Below are 18,679 nucleotides of genomic sequence, written 5' to 3'. Positions count from 1 at the left end.
TCCTTTGACTCAGCAAAACATCGTTTAGTGCTATAACAACTGAAAAATTAGGATCTTAACTTGATGTTTAGGGTAACCTCTTCAGTTGTATCTATCCTATCTCGTATAACAAAGACTTAAATGTAAGCTTTTGAAAAGTCTATACTTGATGACTTTTCAAGTCCTGGAAAAGCTCCTTAATTAAATATTAGATCACTCAAGGGAAAGTCCAAATGAATGAAGAATGCCTATATCTGTGCTTAGAGTGCAGTTGAATAAGCATTGGTGCACATTTATCTTGGGAAGACAATTTTTTTGCCCATAATTAAATAAAAGATAGGGCTGGATTACATTTGGGAACTTGCCTAGTTATTCAAACATTTCCAGGCTGCTTCCTTATACACAGATTTTTCTTGTTAACACTAACACTTTTCTTTTATTGATACAATAGATCCACAAATCATGGAACACTAAAATTTTGAGTCAAGGTGGCTTGAGACCCCCCAAAAAACAAACAAAAAAAACCAATAGAAAGATTCATGTTTAAGTAGGTTGTGGAATATTACCAATGATATGCATAAAGGAGGTAGTACAAAAGATACTCAGGAAATGTTGATTTTTCCTTTAGCTTAATTGCTATGCTGAGACTCGTTGAGTATTATTAAACAACCTAGAGAAACTACATGTGTTTAATAGATCCACTATGGAGGATATATGCTAAATAATAGCTAAGGTGTATATAGTGCGTTGAGGTTTACAAAATATTTTATAAATACTTTTAATTTCATCCCCATAACCTTGTTGAGTAGACTTAGATGAGAAAAGTAAAACTAGAAAAGGGTAAGATTGATATTTCAAGCTAAGTAATTACATAGGTTTATTTGAATATGCTGTTTTTTATATCATTAAATAAAACATTTTTTAATAAAGGAACCTGACCTGCCAGTGTTTAAATCTTTATACCAACCCTTACAAATGAAAGCTATGGCTAACCCAAAATGATAGTATGGCAAGCACTTATCACCAGTTACTTTGAATCCAGCAAACTTAAATCCTGCAAAACATGTACCTACTATATATATAATCTTGTTGGGCATACAAAGACATCTTGCTTCGCAAGCCAAGGGTACTCACTCACATCACAGGATATCTTTGTAAGATAGAAGTTCTTAATCTGATTGATGTCTGAAAACTTATTTTCATTTATTTTAAAATATTTTTAATAATGTTCAATATAATTGGTTTCCTTGGTAATCCTATGTATTTTATAATATTCTGAGAAGGAAATTTATTGGCTTCAGGAGGGTTACCACAGTGATCCATGATACATAAAGGACTGAAAATCCTTTCTTTAAAATAATACTCCCTGCTTAGCTCCTCTCTCTCACAGCAGTTACAAACATTACTAATTATTTACATCTTGATACCTAATCACGTTTGCATCAATTTTATGGAAAAAGAAATAAATAAGAGGATCCTTAGCAAAATGTCAGGTGACAATCAATTACTCTCTTCCCTAGAAGTCTTCTTTGGTTGACTTTCTTTTAAAGGAAAATAAAATGGTTAGTTGTACATTTTGTTTTTAAACCAGTCGTTCTTTTGGTTAACTTTCCTCACCTGTCCTCTGGTCATGGATTCTATTCCTTCGGGAAACCATCAGCTTTTAGTCTGTGTTCAAAATACTTATTCACTTTTAGGACTGTTCGGTTTTAATTTCATTCCTGTGATGTTAAGGAATGTAGATCTAAATTGTTCTCAAACAAAAGTACACTTACATGCAAGGAATTTCGATGTAGCTATTATTCCAGACCCATGATTTTCCATGGTTTATAGAATTCCTAAGAAGGAAACTCCCTCTACTAACACAAATCAGCAACCATTTTGCAATTTTCCTAGGGAAAATTTAGGTTAGGTGTTTTGCTCAGGGGTTACATCATCAATACTGTTTGTATCAGAGGCAGGACTTAAGCCAAATTTTCCTCGCGATGAGGCCAGCGGTCTCTATTGTAGTTGCATTTGTTATTATAGGATTTAACCTGTGCATATATATCTACTTGGACATGTATTTTCATCCATTTTCCCACTAGTTACAATATAGCTGGCCCAATCCATCAATTATCTCAGGTCTTTTTACCGGTACCACATATTTCCACGGCAGCTGGTTGGGATTAGAGATTTTATCTAAAGTATGAAATAGCAAAGCCAATCAGCTCACTGTAGAATTAAACCTTTGTCATTGATTACATTAATACAATGGTCAGTTTCATTAGTTAGTAGCAAATTTCATGTCTAATATTTACTCAGGCTTCTATCATTTTAACATGAATAAATCATTCCCCTCCAACATCCTGTGCAGTGGATAGGTTTTGTGAGATTGACATATATCTCAGTTTTGGATCGTTAATATAAGGGTACACAGAGCTTGTGCAATTTACTCTTAACCTTAAACTGTTTTTAGGTGGGATTCCAAGAAGCATACGGGCTATGTTGGTTTAAAGAACCAGGGAGCAACTTGTTACATGAACAGTTTGTTACAAACTTTATTTTTCACAAATCAACTACGCAAGGTAATGTGTTTCAAAATTTTTTCCACTTCCTTTTCTCTTTAGAGTAATACTCAGGAAAGTCCTTTTTAGTAGTCTTTAATTGTTTTTACATGCTTTACTACCATAAAATTTGACTTTATTCATACATTTACCTTGCTAATCACATAAGAGATTAAAATATAGCTGCAGTGAATGATTTAATTTTTAAAACCGTGCTCCTACCTATAACTGGTTACTCTTAAGGTTTCTATTTTAGGAGTAAGCTATATATCCATAATTCATGTGTTTAAACATTTAATTTAAAAAAATTTTGCCTGGAGGAAAAATTCTTTATATTACTGTCAGAAGTTTATATGAAGGACTTTTATCAGTGGTGCTTATCATTACTGAATGTATTTGGTTAATCAGCCTTAACTATTATAGTTGACATATTTCAACATGTTCTGGATTCAGATGATCTCATTTTTATGTATGGTTATCTTATCTACTAATTAGCTTATAATAGTAGGAGCCAACCATGGGTCTAAAAGTAAATAATATTATATCATTGTAAGGTGTGAAAATTGCTTTTATCCTAGTGAATCTTTAGGTTTCAAACCTTTTCCCCATATAGCTTTTTTGAGTTCCCATTTCAGTTAACCTCAACCCAAAGTACTAGAAGTCTTTTAGGAAATTCCACAAGTCTAACTGGAGCAGCACTCTGTCCTGAAGACAATCTCTTATGCTTCCACTTTTAGTCTTTTTAGGTTTTGTTTTTTGTTTTTTGTTGTTGTTGTTTTTTTTTTTTTTTTAAATTAAGCTGAGGGGCAGAACTGGGGAGAGAACCTTTCAACAGGGATTAGCAGGTGTTCATTTATATCTGAAGTTTCAGCCATCTACCTATAGGTCTTGGAATATATATTCTCTGCAGATAGATAATTCCTAGTTTATTTTTTAAAATTAATTATTATTTTAACAGAAAAATTTTTCACAGCAAAAAAGTTTTTTTTAATATATTTTAATTTAAAAATCTTTTTAGGCTGTATACATGATGCCAACAGAAGGTGATGACTCATCAAAAAGTGTTCCTTTAGCATTACAAAGAGTGTTCTATGAATTACAACACAGTGACAAACCAGTAGGAACAAAAAAACTAACAAAATCATTCGGGTAAGTATGAGGAAACCAAGAAGAAAAAGCTTGCAGGTGGAAATATTTTTCAAACTGATTTAAGAAAACATAAGATTTTGTATTAGTCAGCTTGTAATTTACAACAGTTTTTGCTCAAAATGAAAAAAAGGTTATAGGAATGAATAAAAATAAGGCATTTGTATTGGGTTTAAGCAGGTGTTATAGAATTTATTTTCAGTTCATATTATGTTTGAAGAGATCAAAGAAATTAGCCTCATTTCATTAGGTCTGCTCTGACTTATTTTTTAAACTATCACAATCATAATTGAAGGGAAACTTGACACCATTTAATACAAATGTCATCTGAATTTCAGTGATCTAATCTTTTTTTTTTTATTCTAAAAAACCTTAAAACAAATATAAGAGAAATTTACAAAGATTTTCAGAAGACAAAATATACGAGTTTTTGCACCACAGAAAAGGAGCATATCTAGAAATGGAAAAAATGGGAAGATTTGTCATGAATATTAAATACAAATTTGACACCTATATTGTGCAGATTAAATCTGCACAAATTTATAACAACAGTAAGATCTATTTATTAAATTTAAGTGGTTAAGTTAGATACAAGATAATAACCAAAAGTCATTTAATAAGTAAAAAAGGAAAAAAATGAGATGCTACCATTTATACATTCAAGATAGTTTAAGACAGTTCAGACCAGCTTGACTAGAGAAACAGGCAAACTATTAGATTAATGGCAAAATTTTAAATTTTAATTTAGAGTCATTTGGAAAACGATAGGAACTGGTTAAAGCTACAAAAATACAAAAATAATGATACTTACATAGGGTTGTTATTGACTTGGGGTGAAAAGGGGATGTACATACATTTTCATACTTAACATACATTCATATTCATAGTATCAAAAGCTGTAAATATAAAATCATGAATAGCTTAATTACAGCATAAACTCAATTATGCAAATTGAAGTAGTTTTGCCATTTTTAAATTTCCAAATGAAAGATAACAAATGTTTTCTACCTTTGTTTATATATTGTTCCCCATTTCTACAATGTTGTAGAAATTCCACTCATAGAATACTTTCTTTAGAATACCTGCCTGATATCACTGTTTAGAATAAGACTTTTCACATTACCTTTGTCAAATTACGTATATAAATGCTTTCTTATAATGGATCGATCTTTTCTTACAAAAATATAGTATCTGTAAGGGCAAGGGACTATGTCATTTCCCCCCTCCCATCACTTGGCACAGCTACTTGTACAAAGTTAGTGCTTAAGTGGTTAATGTAGTATGGCTCATAATGAAAAAGAAATTAAAGCAGCAATATATACACAAATCACAAATATGTTAATTCAGAAGAAACAATTTTCTTATTAAAGATAACAAAACATTCTCTAAATAGTGCAAATGTCCAGTTTCACTTATAACTTTAAAATCTTTGTGTTAATGCACTATAATTAGCAACATTTAATATCCTAATACATTCTATAAAAATAGGCTTTTCTAGTAAATCTAGGCTAAATAATTTGCTTCTCAAAAAATCTTAAGTGACATGCTCTAGCTTTTATTTTATTATCCTTCCATTTTCTTACAGGTTCACAATGATACCTCACTCTTCACCCTCTTAATCATTAGTTGCTGAATCTTATTAAGTTAACCTCTATAACATCTCAAAATAGATTTCCTGACACTTTTGATTTTTTTTATTCTGAATTTAGTAATCAAAAAAATTAAATCTGTGGAAAAATTCATGTGAACCAGTAAATTCATTAATTTACCATTTCAAAAAATAGGCATATATGTTAACAAAGTAGCATAAACGCCTTATTTATTTTTTTTTAACACTTTTCCTCCCCTGTGTATTTTTCCAGATTTCATTGTAGGTTTTGGAGTATTTTTATTTTTAACTGTATAGTTTATGTATACATACATCTTTCTTCCTTGAACTAATAGTAAAGAATTTAGAATCATAAGCCTTCCAAATAAATTAATTTATTTTCAGTTTTTTAAACTTAAGAAATAGTATGGAATGTGGATGTGTGGTTGACCTTAGAATTAGAAAGTCTTGTATTTAGATACTGTCTCTCAAACATGATTGCTCTCTCAAACCTCAGGAGGCTCTCTTCCAGATAAGTTGTTAATGGGTAGATTGAATTTCTATATTGGGAATTCTCTATGCCATGAAACTCTGCCTCTTCCCTTCTGTTATGGTCATATGCAATGGACTGTTTCTATTTTTTACCCAAAAGTTTATTTCCTCTACAAATATTTCTGTAGATATGGTTCCTCCCCCTGTTAGTAGGATCCTTAAAATATAATCACTGGCTAAAAGGGCCTCTGAACAAGTTTCATGGTTTTTGTTGTATATTGCCATCCTGCTTTCCAAAAGAACTTCATTCACAATTTCAAAGGCAATTTTAACAGTATTTCTCTTTCTGTATAGCTTTGTCAACATTGAATTTTACATTTTACTTGAGAAATTACTTTTCAGGCACTAAGTGATCATATAGACAATATGTGTAGAAAGCATTTTATAGATATGTAAGTTCTAAAATTGCTCTTGGGTCTCTAAATTCAAAACAGAATTTAGACATTGAATGGTATAATAATCTTTCAATTTTATTCCTGGAATACTTCTTCATTTAGACATTCTGAATTAATAAGAATGTACTTTTCAGCATGAATATCAATTAAGTGTATATAAACTGAGTCATTTAACTTCTCCAAATTATTCTTGAATTCTTATTCATTTGAACTGCTGAGATTTAATCTTCTGGTGGAAATCCAGAGGCATATTTGGGTTAGAATCCTGCTTCTGCTTACTCACCTACATGGCCTTGAGCAAGTCACTTTGCTCTCATTGGCCTAAATTTCTGCATTGTTAAAATGCTAGGGTTGGGCTATTTAAACTCTTAAGGAGCCTTTCCAGCTCTTAAATCTACATTTCCATAAAATAGAAATATTATTTTTATTTTTTGAAAGATGGGAAACTTTAGACAGCTTCATGCAACATGATGTCCAAGAACTATGTCGAGTGGTAAGTTTCCAGCAGTATTTTTAACCTAATTATGTATAATAGGGTTTTGTTTTTTTTTAAACAAAGTAAAGTATATTTTATTGCTCAAGAAGTCAAGGTGTATATGTAGTCTCCCTGTTCAATAAGGGATTACATTGATTCAGGGTGGCCAGCCTAATATGTAAATGATTGTTTTGTTATTCTCTGTGAAATGAGATCTTACATGAGATAAAATGATATTTTCCCTGCTCTGAAATTCTGTGATTCTTGGTCTGAGACTAATACTGTTCTCCTCCCTCTCTTCAAAGGAAAATTATATTTATTTAAATCTGGTCTCAAGACACTTCCTATCTGTGTGACCCTGGGCAAGTCACTTAACCCTCATTGCCTAGCCCCTTAACAATTTTCTGCCTTAGAACCAATACCCAGTATTTATTGATTCTAAGACGGAAGGTATGGGTGTTGTAATTTTTTTAAGGGAAATTATATTTATTTGGTTAAACCTAGTGACACTTTCCTTGCTCCAGCAAAGAAGAACAGCATTGCTTTTATTACAATGATAACCAGTAAAGTATTTGTTTGATAAAAGGAAATGCTTACACGGTTGGCAACTTTAATACTAAAGTGGTAACTAGGTTTAAAGTCAAATTGTTCATGCAAATTTAGTCTGTAGTGAGAATGTGTATATAATATAGAGAGCACAGATTGAATTATGTGTGCTTGATATGAATCACTTTAGACTCAATACTACTTTATATGCCACTCTAATTGACTTCTATGGTACTATGGTCTTTTTAATTTAACCAACACATAGACCTCCCTTTGCAATATTTCCACAATAAATTATATGGACATTAAAGAAAACAGTGTAATAAAATTTAAAAGCTTAGAGAGACTATTTATTAAAGCATGAAGTTTTTCTCCCAAAATAAAGCATTGCGAAGATTGGCTTTTTAAAATTAGCACAAATTACATGAACCCCTTGGAAAGATTGTTTTATCTGTGGTTGGTACTACTTATGATATTATCCTCTAATATGATAATTACATTGCTTACTAGCTTTATTACATTAACCCCCAAGAAAAGCCAAAATCAAGTTCCTGTCTCCCTTTTTCAAAGCTTATGAACTTCATTGGACTTACAGCTATGTGTACGTTCTTGTTCTCAGGACTGCTTCACAACTTTTTCTTTACATATATGTTGTAATTAGCTTATTTTGTGATAGCCTTTGTCATGTAAGAAATATCTTGAAATTTGATGTACAGAACACCAGATTTAGTCAGAACAAGAGTTCAAATTCCATCTTCTGATACTCACTACTGTGGGGGGATAACATGGTAACACATATTATACAATTTGTTAAAATTAATTCTAAAATTCTCTTTCAGTTGCTAGATAACGTGGAAAATAAAATGAAAGGAACATGTGTAGAAGGCACCATACCTAAATTATTTAGAGGCAAGATGGTGGTATGTAAATACCCTCTTAAATTATTTTAAAATAATTAAATGGTTGCTAATTCCTTGTAGTAAAAGCTCCATATTAAGATAATATGTTTTTCTTGTAGTCCTATATCCAGTGCAAAGATGTGGACTATCGATCTGATCGGAGAGAAGATTATTATGATATCCAGCTAAGTATAAAGGGGAAAAAAAATAGTAAGTTTCACATGCATAATAACATTCTGTTGAATTAGGCCTTTAATGAAATTTTATATTTGGTTAAAAGTATATGTTTTCTATACAACCAGTTTTGATTGCCTAAATATAAAAGATTGAATTCACTTTTCCGCTCATCTCCTTTTCTCAAATGTTGATAATTATGATGGTATAATGAATTGCAGTTTTAGTAAGAGGGTGCTAAATTAAGAAAAGAATGCTTATGATTTTATGAAATATTTTACTGTTGAATTCTTCAATCCATGAATTTTAAAAATTGACTTATAGTATAATGCTTGTAATAATTACATTTTAGTAAAAAATCTTCTATATCTTTTCTTAGTATTTGAGTCCTTCATAGATTATGTGGCAGTAGAACAGCTAGATGGTGACAACAAATATGATGCTGGAGAACACGGCTTGCAGGTACCTGGGGAATATTGTAACATTGGTAATGCTATATTTTTGACATTTGCCTAAATTTTTAAATTCATCGTTAAATAATTTTTGATGTTGGTAGAATTTCTTTAAGCAAATTTGTATATTATCACTTTTTCATCACTCTCAAGCCTATCATCCCATATGTTTATATTTATATGGAACAGAATATTAAGAATACATCTAGTTTTCTGTCATTGTAATTGGCTTGTAATTAATTAGTTTTTATCATATTTCTTAAAAAATAAGACTAGACACAACTATAATCACAAAAAGCAAATATTTAGATGTCTAATTTAAATGTTGCCACTTTGGTTAGGTAGATTTAATAATAACTAGCCTACATTTATTTTTCAATGTTTAAGGAAGCAGAAAAAGGTGTGAAATTTCTCACGTTGCCACCAGTGTTACATCTACAACTCATGAGATTTATGTATGACCCACAGACGGACCAAAATATCAAGATAAATGATAGGTAATAGTTTTTATGTATACTTGTTAAGAAGTTTACTGAGCCTATAGCTCCAGGTGGTTTACTTAACATTTGTATGTTAATGTTGTATTGACACCTGAATTCAGGATAAGTTGAAAATAATACCTTGTTTTTCTAGAGATGTTTTCAGTGCATCTCTCCAGCAATTTTGATCTCCCTTCAAGTCTGCTAAATCAATTTTTAAAAATCTTTTACCAAATTTGTCAATCTTCAATGTTGTATTTTTTCCTATTATAGATTCCCAGCCATATTACAAAAATAGTCTCATATAAAGTCTTGTAGTAGTTTTTTAAAATAGATTGTTCTTTTTTATCTCTAGTTTATATTCTTCAAAAATAATTTGTTTAAAATGGAAAATAAAGTACATTGGGCACGATTTTTGCCCAATCTTAATAGAAATAATTAATTTCATTGTGATTTGAGAGAAAAGATACAAATGTAATGTACCCTGTTTATGATAGTGTTCTGCTTTTTATTTAAATTATTGCAGCAGCCAGTTTATTACTAACTACTAAGGATGGTTTCTTAATACCAACAAAGATGAAAGATAGTCATGTAGAGAGATAATTAATTTTAAAATTAGTCATATTTTTTCTTCTAAAGGTCCATTATGCTTCTAAATTGGTTGAGTTTGTTGATCTTTTTTTTTTTAAACCCTTAACTTCTGTGTATTAGTTCCTTGGTGGAAGATTGGTAAGGGTAGGCAATTGGGGGTCAAGTGACTTGCCCAGGGTCACACAGCTGGGAAGTGTCTGAGGCCGGATTTGAACCTAGGACCTCCTGTCTCTAGACCTGGCTCTCACTCCACTGAGCCACCCAGCTCCCCCTGTTGATCATTTTTTAAAAAGAACTAGGTATCTTTACTGGTCCTTTTATGTTTAACGTGTAAATGCCACAGTTGTGGCTTAGTTAAAAGTTATACAGGCACATCACTTGATGTTTTCCTCAAAAGTTGTTAACAAATTGAATTTTACTGTATCAAAATTTTAAATACTACCTTAAAGGACTAAATCAAAGCTAGTAAAGGAATTCTGTAAAGATGAATTCTCAAAAGTCATGTTTTCATTTGTATTTTTTTCCATTACCTTTGGCTCTTCTATTCAGTGTTGCCTAAAGAAAGATACACCTTTTAGCCATTTCGTAAACTTATCTATAGAGGTGTATTCAATTTGAAAAGGTGTTCTATGATAATCTTAGGAGCATCTAGGGGGACTCCATGTATCGGAGTACTAGGCCTGTAGACAAGAAGTCTTGGGCTCAAATCTGTACTCTTCTTAGTTGTGTGACCTTGGGCAAGTCACTTAATCCCATCTGCCTGGCCCTTACCTCTCTTCTTCCTTAGAACTGATACTTAGTATCATTTCTAATACAGAAGAAGGTAAGGGGGTTTTGTTTATTTTTTGTTTTTAAAGAAAATAACCTCATTGTTATTGGTCATCTAATAATCTTTAAGGAAGACCTCTCTTACTACCACTTTCCCCTTGCCTTAATTACCTTGCACTTTAAATCATCATCCAGATCCTCAGGGATGGGTATCTTCCTGCCTCATCTAGCAGCTGTGGAAGGGCAAAGGAAAGAAACAAAAAGTGATTCATGCCTTTTTTTTTTTAACTAATGATTTTTGGCTTGGGGCATGAAGGAGAGGTTTCATACCTCACTTTGAACTAGACCTTGAAGTGTATTCTAAAATTTGGGAATGTCTATTCTGTACAGTACAAATATCACCTTTGGCACTTCCCTATTCATTCAGCATAATCAAATTAACATCACAGTCATGTGACAAATTAATTGATTTTTGCATTCATTAAAATTAGAACCCTTTCCCCAAGAAAGATCCAAACCATTTGTGTTGCAGAAAGCTCTTAACAATGCTTTAGGCTGGTTTGTGGCCAACACAACCTGAGAGGTATTGCAATCCATTCCTAGCATGGACTATGGAGCAGGCAGGACAAAATGGGATACTATGGTTTCATTATTTTGTTTGAAAATTTTTCAGTTTCCAGAAAATCAGCAGCAGCTCTATGCACAGTAAGTAGAAAAATTACCATCCAGTGGCCAATATCAATTATTTTTATGTCATCTATCATTGTGTTAACCGTGTCATGACTTCTTTCCATTAACATGGCTAATTAAGAATTTTTTTAAACTAGTGATAAGCATAACTTTCTAAAATATTTTATACACTTTTATTAAAGCTGTTGCATTTTTCTCATAGGTTTGAGTTTCCTGAACAGTTACCACTTGATGAGTTTTTACAAAAAACTGATCCCAAGGATCCTGCAAATTATATTCTTCATGCAGTACTAGTACATAGTGGAGATAATCATGGTGGACATTATGTGGTTTATCTAAACCCTAGAGGGGATGGCAAAGTAAGTAACTGAAGTAGTTAAAATTGGGCAAAACCCTAAAAATAGCTACCCTTTTTTCTCATAAAAATAATTTTGAGTTTACTCCTAAATATTTCATTCCTCTATCAAAATAGACTGTTGTATGATATTAGTTGTATAAGCAGTTTGTTTTAGAACGCTTTGCAAATATTTTGATCTGATGAGGTTCTCCAATTATCTTATCACAGCATTAATTTTTAGAGAGAATATATACACTAAATATCATTGGGGAAATGTTCTAGTGTGGAGAATTTTTGTCATGATGATGACAATACTTAACAGTTGTATTTCACTGGTGTATGATCCTAGGCAATTTACTTAACCCCAGTTGCCTAGCTAGTACTACTCTTCTGCCTTGGAACTGATACTTATCGATTCCAAGACAGAAGGTAAGGATTTTTTGTTTTGTTTTGTTTGTTTTTAAAGAAAAGAAAATACATATTTTGTTTAAGCAGCATCCATTTTGTTTACAGTGGTGTAAATTTGATGACGATGTTGTGTCAAGGTGTACAAAGGAAGAAGCAATTGAGCATAATTACGGAGGTCATGATGATGACTTATCAGTTCGGCATTGTACTAATGCTTATATGTTAGTTTATATCAGGGAATCAAAACTGAGTAAGTATATGTTATTTACCATTTGAATTTGTGTATAATATTTATTTCCTTCATCATTTTAAAATTGTTTTCCCATCACCTTAACTTTAGATTACATTTATTTTCATCCTCCATTATTCTTTATAACAAAGCATGTAAATGATGAATTTATTATAAGAAATCAACCCACAATTGTGTTATATAGTTTTAGGTTTCTTTTGAATCCTATCAGTAACTGCATTTTACAGTAAATTCTTTCCTATGAGGAGATGATAGGGGAAGAGAGGTTTTTTAGATTTCAAAATAACTTTTGAAAAAATCATTTTATGGCTTTGTAATGATGATAGCATTCTTAAAAAACAATGGGAAAAGCCCAACTATCTCATCAGAACTAACTTGAGTTGAAGGAGAAGGTTAGTCAAATCAGGCATGTGGTCAAAAATCTTTTTTTTTTTCCCCATCTTTTATTTTGGTCTGAGTCAATGGCACAAAGAGTTAATTCTTAAGTTAGCAGACCAGACCACATAATAAAATTGAAAAGTGATCTGTCAGATTAGCATATTCACTTCAGAGGAGTAGAATTTAATCACTTAAAAATTTTAAACTAATTCCCAGTTATTTCTGCAGGTGAAGTTTTGCAAGCTGTCACTGATCATGATATTCCTCAACAATTGGTAGAACGCTTACAAGAAGAAAAAAGAATAGAGGCTCAAAAGAGGAAGGAGCGGCAGGAAGCCCATCTCTATATGCAAGTGCAGGTCAGCTTCCAAACCAAGGAGGACACAAAGTCCTTATTTGACTGTTAGATGAGACAGGTATAAAAGCATGGGTTTAAAAGCATGAATTCCTATGAATGTTCAGACTTTAGGAGTAGTAATAAGTGACAAATGAGAAAAAAATTAATTCATTTAGCATAGCTCCAAACAATATTTGGAGCCATTTTTCTTAATTTTAGTAGTATTTTTGAATGTTTGTGCTGTGCCCAGCATTATATAGGAACTATAGGAATACCAAAGAAGATTAAGACATAGATTTATGAAAGCTTGTAGAGTAAGTCAGTAAAAAGAACAATTAATGATACATGCTCATCCCAGATATGTGTGCCACTCATGTAAATGTCCATTTAAAAGATCATTTCTCTCTCATAAGTCAGTTTCTCCCTTCTTGCTATGGTAATACCCGCAGTAGTCAGAAGTCATTATGGAATGAAGCGTTACCTCTTTGACTATCTTTTTTTTCCCCTGTTTCCCTTGGGGATGGTTCCATTGATGGTGTCTGACTGCTATTATCTCACATGACAACCAGCACCACGTTTATGCTCTTAATTCTTCCCCAACCCTTGTGTTGAAATGTCCAGGATTGCCTTGTACCCGATTCTTCCCCAAAAAAGACAAATCTTGGTTCTTTATTGTATTATTTGGTGCCTTTTTACGTACACTGTACTATGTTAGCTATTTACATTTTTTCAGTAATCTAGGAAATGAGAAGAGATCAAACTAGAACAGTGGTTCCCAAACTCTTTTGGCCTACCGCCCCCTTTCCAGAAAAAATATTACTTAGCCCCTTGGAAAGTATTATTATTATTATTTTAATTTTAATAGCAATTAATAGGAAAGATAAATGCACTTGTGGCCATCACCGGTCCCCTGGATCGCTGCAGCACCCACCAGGGGGCGGTAGCACCCACTTTGGGAATCACTGAACTAGAAGAAACTTTTAGGAGCATTTGAAAAAAGGAGACATTGCACTCAAGAATTTTCCATTCTATTGGAGAGAACAGGCTAAAACTAAACTTCTACTAGAAAAAAAATAATAGCTGACAATTATCTAGTGGTTTGCATAGTTTCTCATTTGATATTCCTAGTATATTACATGGTGTATGTATATTGATGTTTTATAAATGTGAAAATAACATGACATTTTGGTTTGGGGAGAAAAAAAAAAGACCCATTTTTGTAACTTGAAGGAAGTGATATTCTTCAAGCCAGGATTTGCAGTTGGGGTGAAGGTTAGATAAGTAATTTATAAGAAAATTCTTTGTGCTTTAATTTTTATAAACTACGTAATGTGGTCATTTGAATTTTAGTCCTCTTTTTCCTGTAATTTTTCGTACTTTAGTCTCTACTCAAAACTAGCTATAATCAACACAGAGTGATTTTATTTATCATTAAGGTTGCTTGAAAGGTTTCTTATTTTTAATCAGTTTCACATATTAATGCATATTTCCAGATAGTGACCGAGGACCAGTTTTGTGGGCATCAAGGCAATGATATGTATGATGAAGAAAAAGTAAAATATACGGTCTTCAAAGTATTAAAAAACTCCTCATTAGCTGAGTTTGTACAGAATCTTTCTCAAACAATGGTAAGTTTGTTTTATCAAATGATTCTTGTAATATATTCAGTTTTGGTGCACCAGTTCAATGAGTTAATTTGTTGGGAAAGTTCTTCTTTTACTTAACTTTTAATGAGAAAATTGGATTCAGATTATATTTTATGGGGATAAATTTTTGTCTAGATTTTTCATGAAGGTTATGAACTAAACAGTTCGGATATTTGTTAGCTCCTTTTTATTCCTGTCATTTAAGTGCTGGGATGAAATGTAGAATTGTAGACAATTAATAAGTGAATTAGAAAAGCATTTATTGTTTGCTATGTGTGAAACATTCCAAGGACTGGAGATACAAATATAATAGAAAAGGAATTTCCTACCTTCAAGGAGTTTACTTTCTTTTTTTAACATAGATTCTTATTGGTATCTTTTGTTTTCATATCACCTACTTTTCCCTTGTCTCTCTTTCCCTACTCCTTGCCTGTAAAACTAGTTAGTAATAAAAAGGAAGATACTTATAAATACAACTTCAAGAGCTTACATTCTAATGGAGGACACTGTATTTAAAGGAAAGAAATGACCAGGATGGATTAGTAATTTTAGTTTGGAATAACAGAGACAAATGGTGAGTGTAGCTATAGGGAAATCTAACAAAGACTTCACTGCAGCAACCTTTAACCTAAGATTAAAGTCTGGTGGTGATTTGTTTTGGGTTTTTTAAAATTATAGTCAAAGAACAATTTGGAAACTTTTTTTTTAACACTTACCTTCCATCTCGGAATCAATACTGTATATTGCTTCAAAGGCAGAAAAGCAGTAAGGGCTAGGCAGTGGAGGTTAAGTGACTTGCCCAGGATCACACAGTTTAGAAGTGTCTGAATTTGGACCCAGGATCTTTATATCCAGGCCTAGCTCTCCATCCACTGAACCATTTGGCTGCCCTGTTCTCGCACCCCACTTACACCATTTTTTTTTTTTTTTTTTTGTCTAGAGCACATAACAAGGTACAAATTAATTCTCAATTGTTAAATTTCCCCTTACATGTTTTTGTTCAAGTATAGTACCTAACAGAAAGATGTTTTGATAATTTATGAAGTAGGTAATTAAGGTCATCATCTTCAGTCCCCCTGATGGGAAGGGAATAGAAAACAGGATTACAGTTATGAAAGATTTGTAAGAGAATGTTCTTGACTCTGCAGTCTGCACATTGATCTTCCATATAAAATATTGAAATAGTTCATTAGCTAAGGATAGTAATAGTTGATAGTGATGTAGTGCTGCTTTTCCTGGTGATATTCCGAGGCTTGATCTTTGATTTTTTTCAGAGTAGGGAACTCTCCTTGTGGAGACTTAACCCATACAGAGGAACATCGTCATCTATAACTTGAGTCTTAATAGAGTTGCCTTTGAGTGCCAAGTGTTTAAGTGATTTGCTAGTGGTCACACAACACTATATCTCATAGGCAGCCTTTGAACCTAGGATTTCCTAACTTTTAAGGTCAGCTTTGTCCATTATAATAGTGATGGCAAACCTATGGCATATATAGCACACCCTGAGCATGCAGGTGCCCTACCCTACCCCACCCCACCCCACTCCCACTAGAGTTTCTTACTAGAAAGGCAGAGGGACCTGGCCATTCCTGCTCCCTTTCCCCTCTCCATCATGTTTGACAACATTTTTTCACATCCCCCGCCCCTCTGCCCAACAGCCCAATGGGAGCACATAAGGCGTAAGGTGGGCGGCTCACAGGCGGCAGAGTTGGAGGGGAGCAGAGCACTTGGGCCACTTCCCTCCCCCTCTCTACTAGCTGAGGACATTCCCCACATCACCCACTCCTCTGCCCAGCAGCCCAATGAGAGAGCTTTCTTCCTCCCTTGTGTGTGCTAAGCGGGTAGGTGCAGGGGCAGGGCATGCCTGGCACTTGGTTGGGGGGAGGGGCAGGGCACAACATTCTGTCTCTAAAAGGTTCGCCATCTCTGCATTATACCATGCATGGTATAGTGGCATATCATTGGCTATATCACATGGCCCCTTGAAATTTGCCCCCCCCCAAAAAAATATGTTTAGTATCTCTCTTAGGCCTCACAGCAACTGTATCAAGCATTTAAGGCTTAAAAAAATTAAGTGATTTATTTGCCCAGGGTCTCAGATAGTAAGGATCACAGACCTTTTTGAGACCCACGTCCAGGATTCAGTCCATTGTATTAGTTATTTTATTGGCATTTTATATATATATATATATTTTGTTTGTTTGTTTGTTTGTTTGTTTGTTTGTTTAGGGATTTCCTCAGGATCAGATTCGATTATGGCCCATGCAGGCTAGGAGTAATGGAACAAAAAGACCAGCAATGTTAGATAATGAAGCAGATGGCAATAAAACAGTAAGTGTTTCATATGTTAAGAATCTCTTACATGATCCTGCTTATAGAATTCTAGAAATATGGCATCATTTTTATTTTGTGAATGCAAATTTTTGCTTCTAAATTGTAGTCCTCTAAATTCAGTGCCTGTTTTCTTCCAAACAGATGATTGAACTCAGTGACAATGAAAATCCGTGGACAATATTTCTTGAAACAGTAGATCCCGAAATGGCTGCTAGTGGGGCAACATTACCAAAGTTTGATAAAGATCGTAAGTGCTTCTTAAAAAGAAAATTAACTATTATTATAGTAAATTGAGACAAAGCATTGTGAGTTCAGAGTTCCCTAACCTGTTTTTGTTTCCTTTAACCACTTGTAAATAGTTACATTTGATCCTGTATTTTGTATCTAGGAGATTAAAAAGGGGCTATTCTGGAAGTCTCCTGATAATGCCATTAATGTGTGATTGGGCAGAAAAGAGGAGACTAGCTCTTAAAAGAACCTAAGAAGAAAGAGATGCATCACATTAGGGTTTTTTTGCTTTTTGTATGTAGTTTTAACATATTTTAAAATACATAAAATGAAAAGTCAAAAAAGTTACAGAAATATCTAGTACATGCTTCAAGAGAGCATACTTCTAGTGATGAACTTATCAACTTAATATAGCTAGGTTAGTCATAGGTGAAGTAGATACCATATGTGGGCTTTGACAATAGACTGTCTGCTCTCCAGGGACTTAGTACAGAGATACAATCTAGTCTAGGCCTACGAAGATGACAAGATCCTTCAGACCTAATTAACCTGAACTTAATATCTGTTAATATAAGTAGAAATAAAGGAGATGCATGGGAGAAACCTTGCAACCTTGTTTTTTTATGGTGTGATGATAATATTATAGTCTTAGTTCCAGACAACAAGACATTGCATTGGATAGAGCACTGGGCCTGGAGTCAGGAATACTCATCTTTTGGAGTTTTTAAATCTGCCCTCATTCCACTAGCTAGGTGACTCATAATTCTGTTTGCCTCTTTAACTCTCTTTGCCTCAGTTCCACATCTGTGAAAGGAACTGTAGAAGAAAATGGCAAATCACCCCAGTATCTTTGCTATGAAAATCCTGAAAGAGATCAGCAAGAGTCAGACACAACTGAAAGATAATAACAGGGGGCAGCTGGGTAGCTTAGTGGATTGAGAGTCCGGCCTAGAGAAGGGAGGTCCTAGGTTCAAATCTGGCCTCAGACACTTCCCAGCCGTGTGACCCTGGGCAAGTCACTTGACCTCCATTGCCCACCCTTATCACTCTTCCACCTAGGAGCCAATACACAGAAGTTAAGGGTTTAAAAAAAAAAAGACAGTAACAAAAAGTTCATAGGATTTAGAGTGTGAGGGGCTTAGGGATTACCTAGGTCGCTAGGTTACTTTATTAATATTTATTAAGCACTTAACTATGTACTAGGCATTGTGCTAAGTAAGGACTTGAGATTACAAAGAAAGACAAATGAAGACAAAAACCCAACAATAAAAAACAATCCCTATCCTGCAAGTAGGGGAGACAACATTTTAATAACTGCACTTACAGGAGATATGTACATAATATAGATATATAATATATATGTAAATGAAGGTAAGTTGAAAGTGGATGGCATTTACAGCTAAGAGGCAGGGAGACCTACTGCAGAAGGTAGCATGTTAGCTGAATCTTGAAGAAAGCCAGGGAAGAAGCAGCAAAGGTGA

At 33.3% G+C, this 18,679-nt stretch overlaps 1 protein-coding gene across 1 annotated transcript in view; it reads left to right on the top strand.

Annotated features, from left to right (window-relative positions):
• USP7 (ubiquitin specific peptidase 7) overlaps window positions 1–18,679 on the top strand; it is a 96,293-nt gene that overhangs the window by 62,519 nt on the left and 15,095 nt on the right. The window contains exons 6-18 of the mRNA XM_044659036.1: window positions 2,438–2,546; window positions 3,544–3,674; window positions 6,645–6,699; window positions 8,067–8,147; window positions 8,246–8,336; window positions 8,680–8,762; window positions 9,140–9,249; window positions 11,483–11,639; window positions 12,131–12,275; window positions 12,882–13,012; window positions 14,484–14,618; window positions 16,866–16,967; window positions 17,112–17,217. Of these exons, the coding sequence (XP_044514971.1) occupies window positions 2,438–2,546; window positions 3,544–3,674; window positions 6,645–6,699; window positions 8,067–8,147; window positions 8,246–8,336; window positions 8,680–8,762; window positions 9,140–9,249; window positions 11,483–11,639; window positions 12,131–12,275; window positions 12,882–13,012; window positions 14,484–14,618; window positions 16,866–16,967; window positions 17,112–17,217 (1,436 nt within the window). The remainder of the gene's footprint in view (window positions 1–2,437; window positions 2,547–3,543; window positions 3,675–6,644; window positions 6,700–8,066; window positions 8,148–8,245; window positions 8,337–8,679; window positions 8,763–9,139; window positions 9,250–11,482; window positions 11,640–12,130; window positions 12,276–12,881; window positions 13,013–14,483; window positions 14,619–16,865; window positions 16,968–17,111; window positions 17,218–18,679) is intronic.

Source organism: Gracilinanus agilis, chromosome 1, assembly GCF_016433145.1.
Source record: "Gracilinanus agilis isolate LMUSP501 chromosome 1, AgileGrace, whole genome shotgun sequence".
NCBI lineage: Eukaryota > Metazoa > Chordata > Mammalia > Didelphimorphia > Didelphidae > Gracilinanus > Gracilinanus agilis.
Note: the sequence above shows the minus strand (reverse complement) of the source record. Positions and strands in the feature narration are given on the sequence as shown.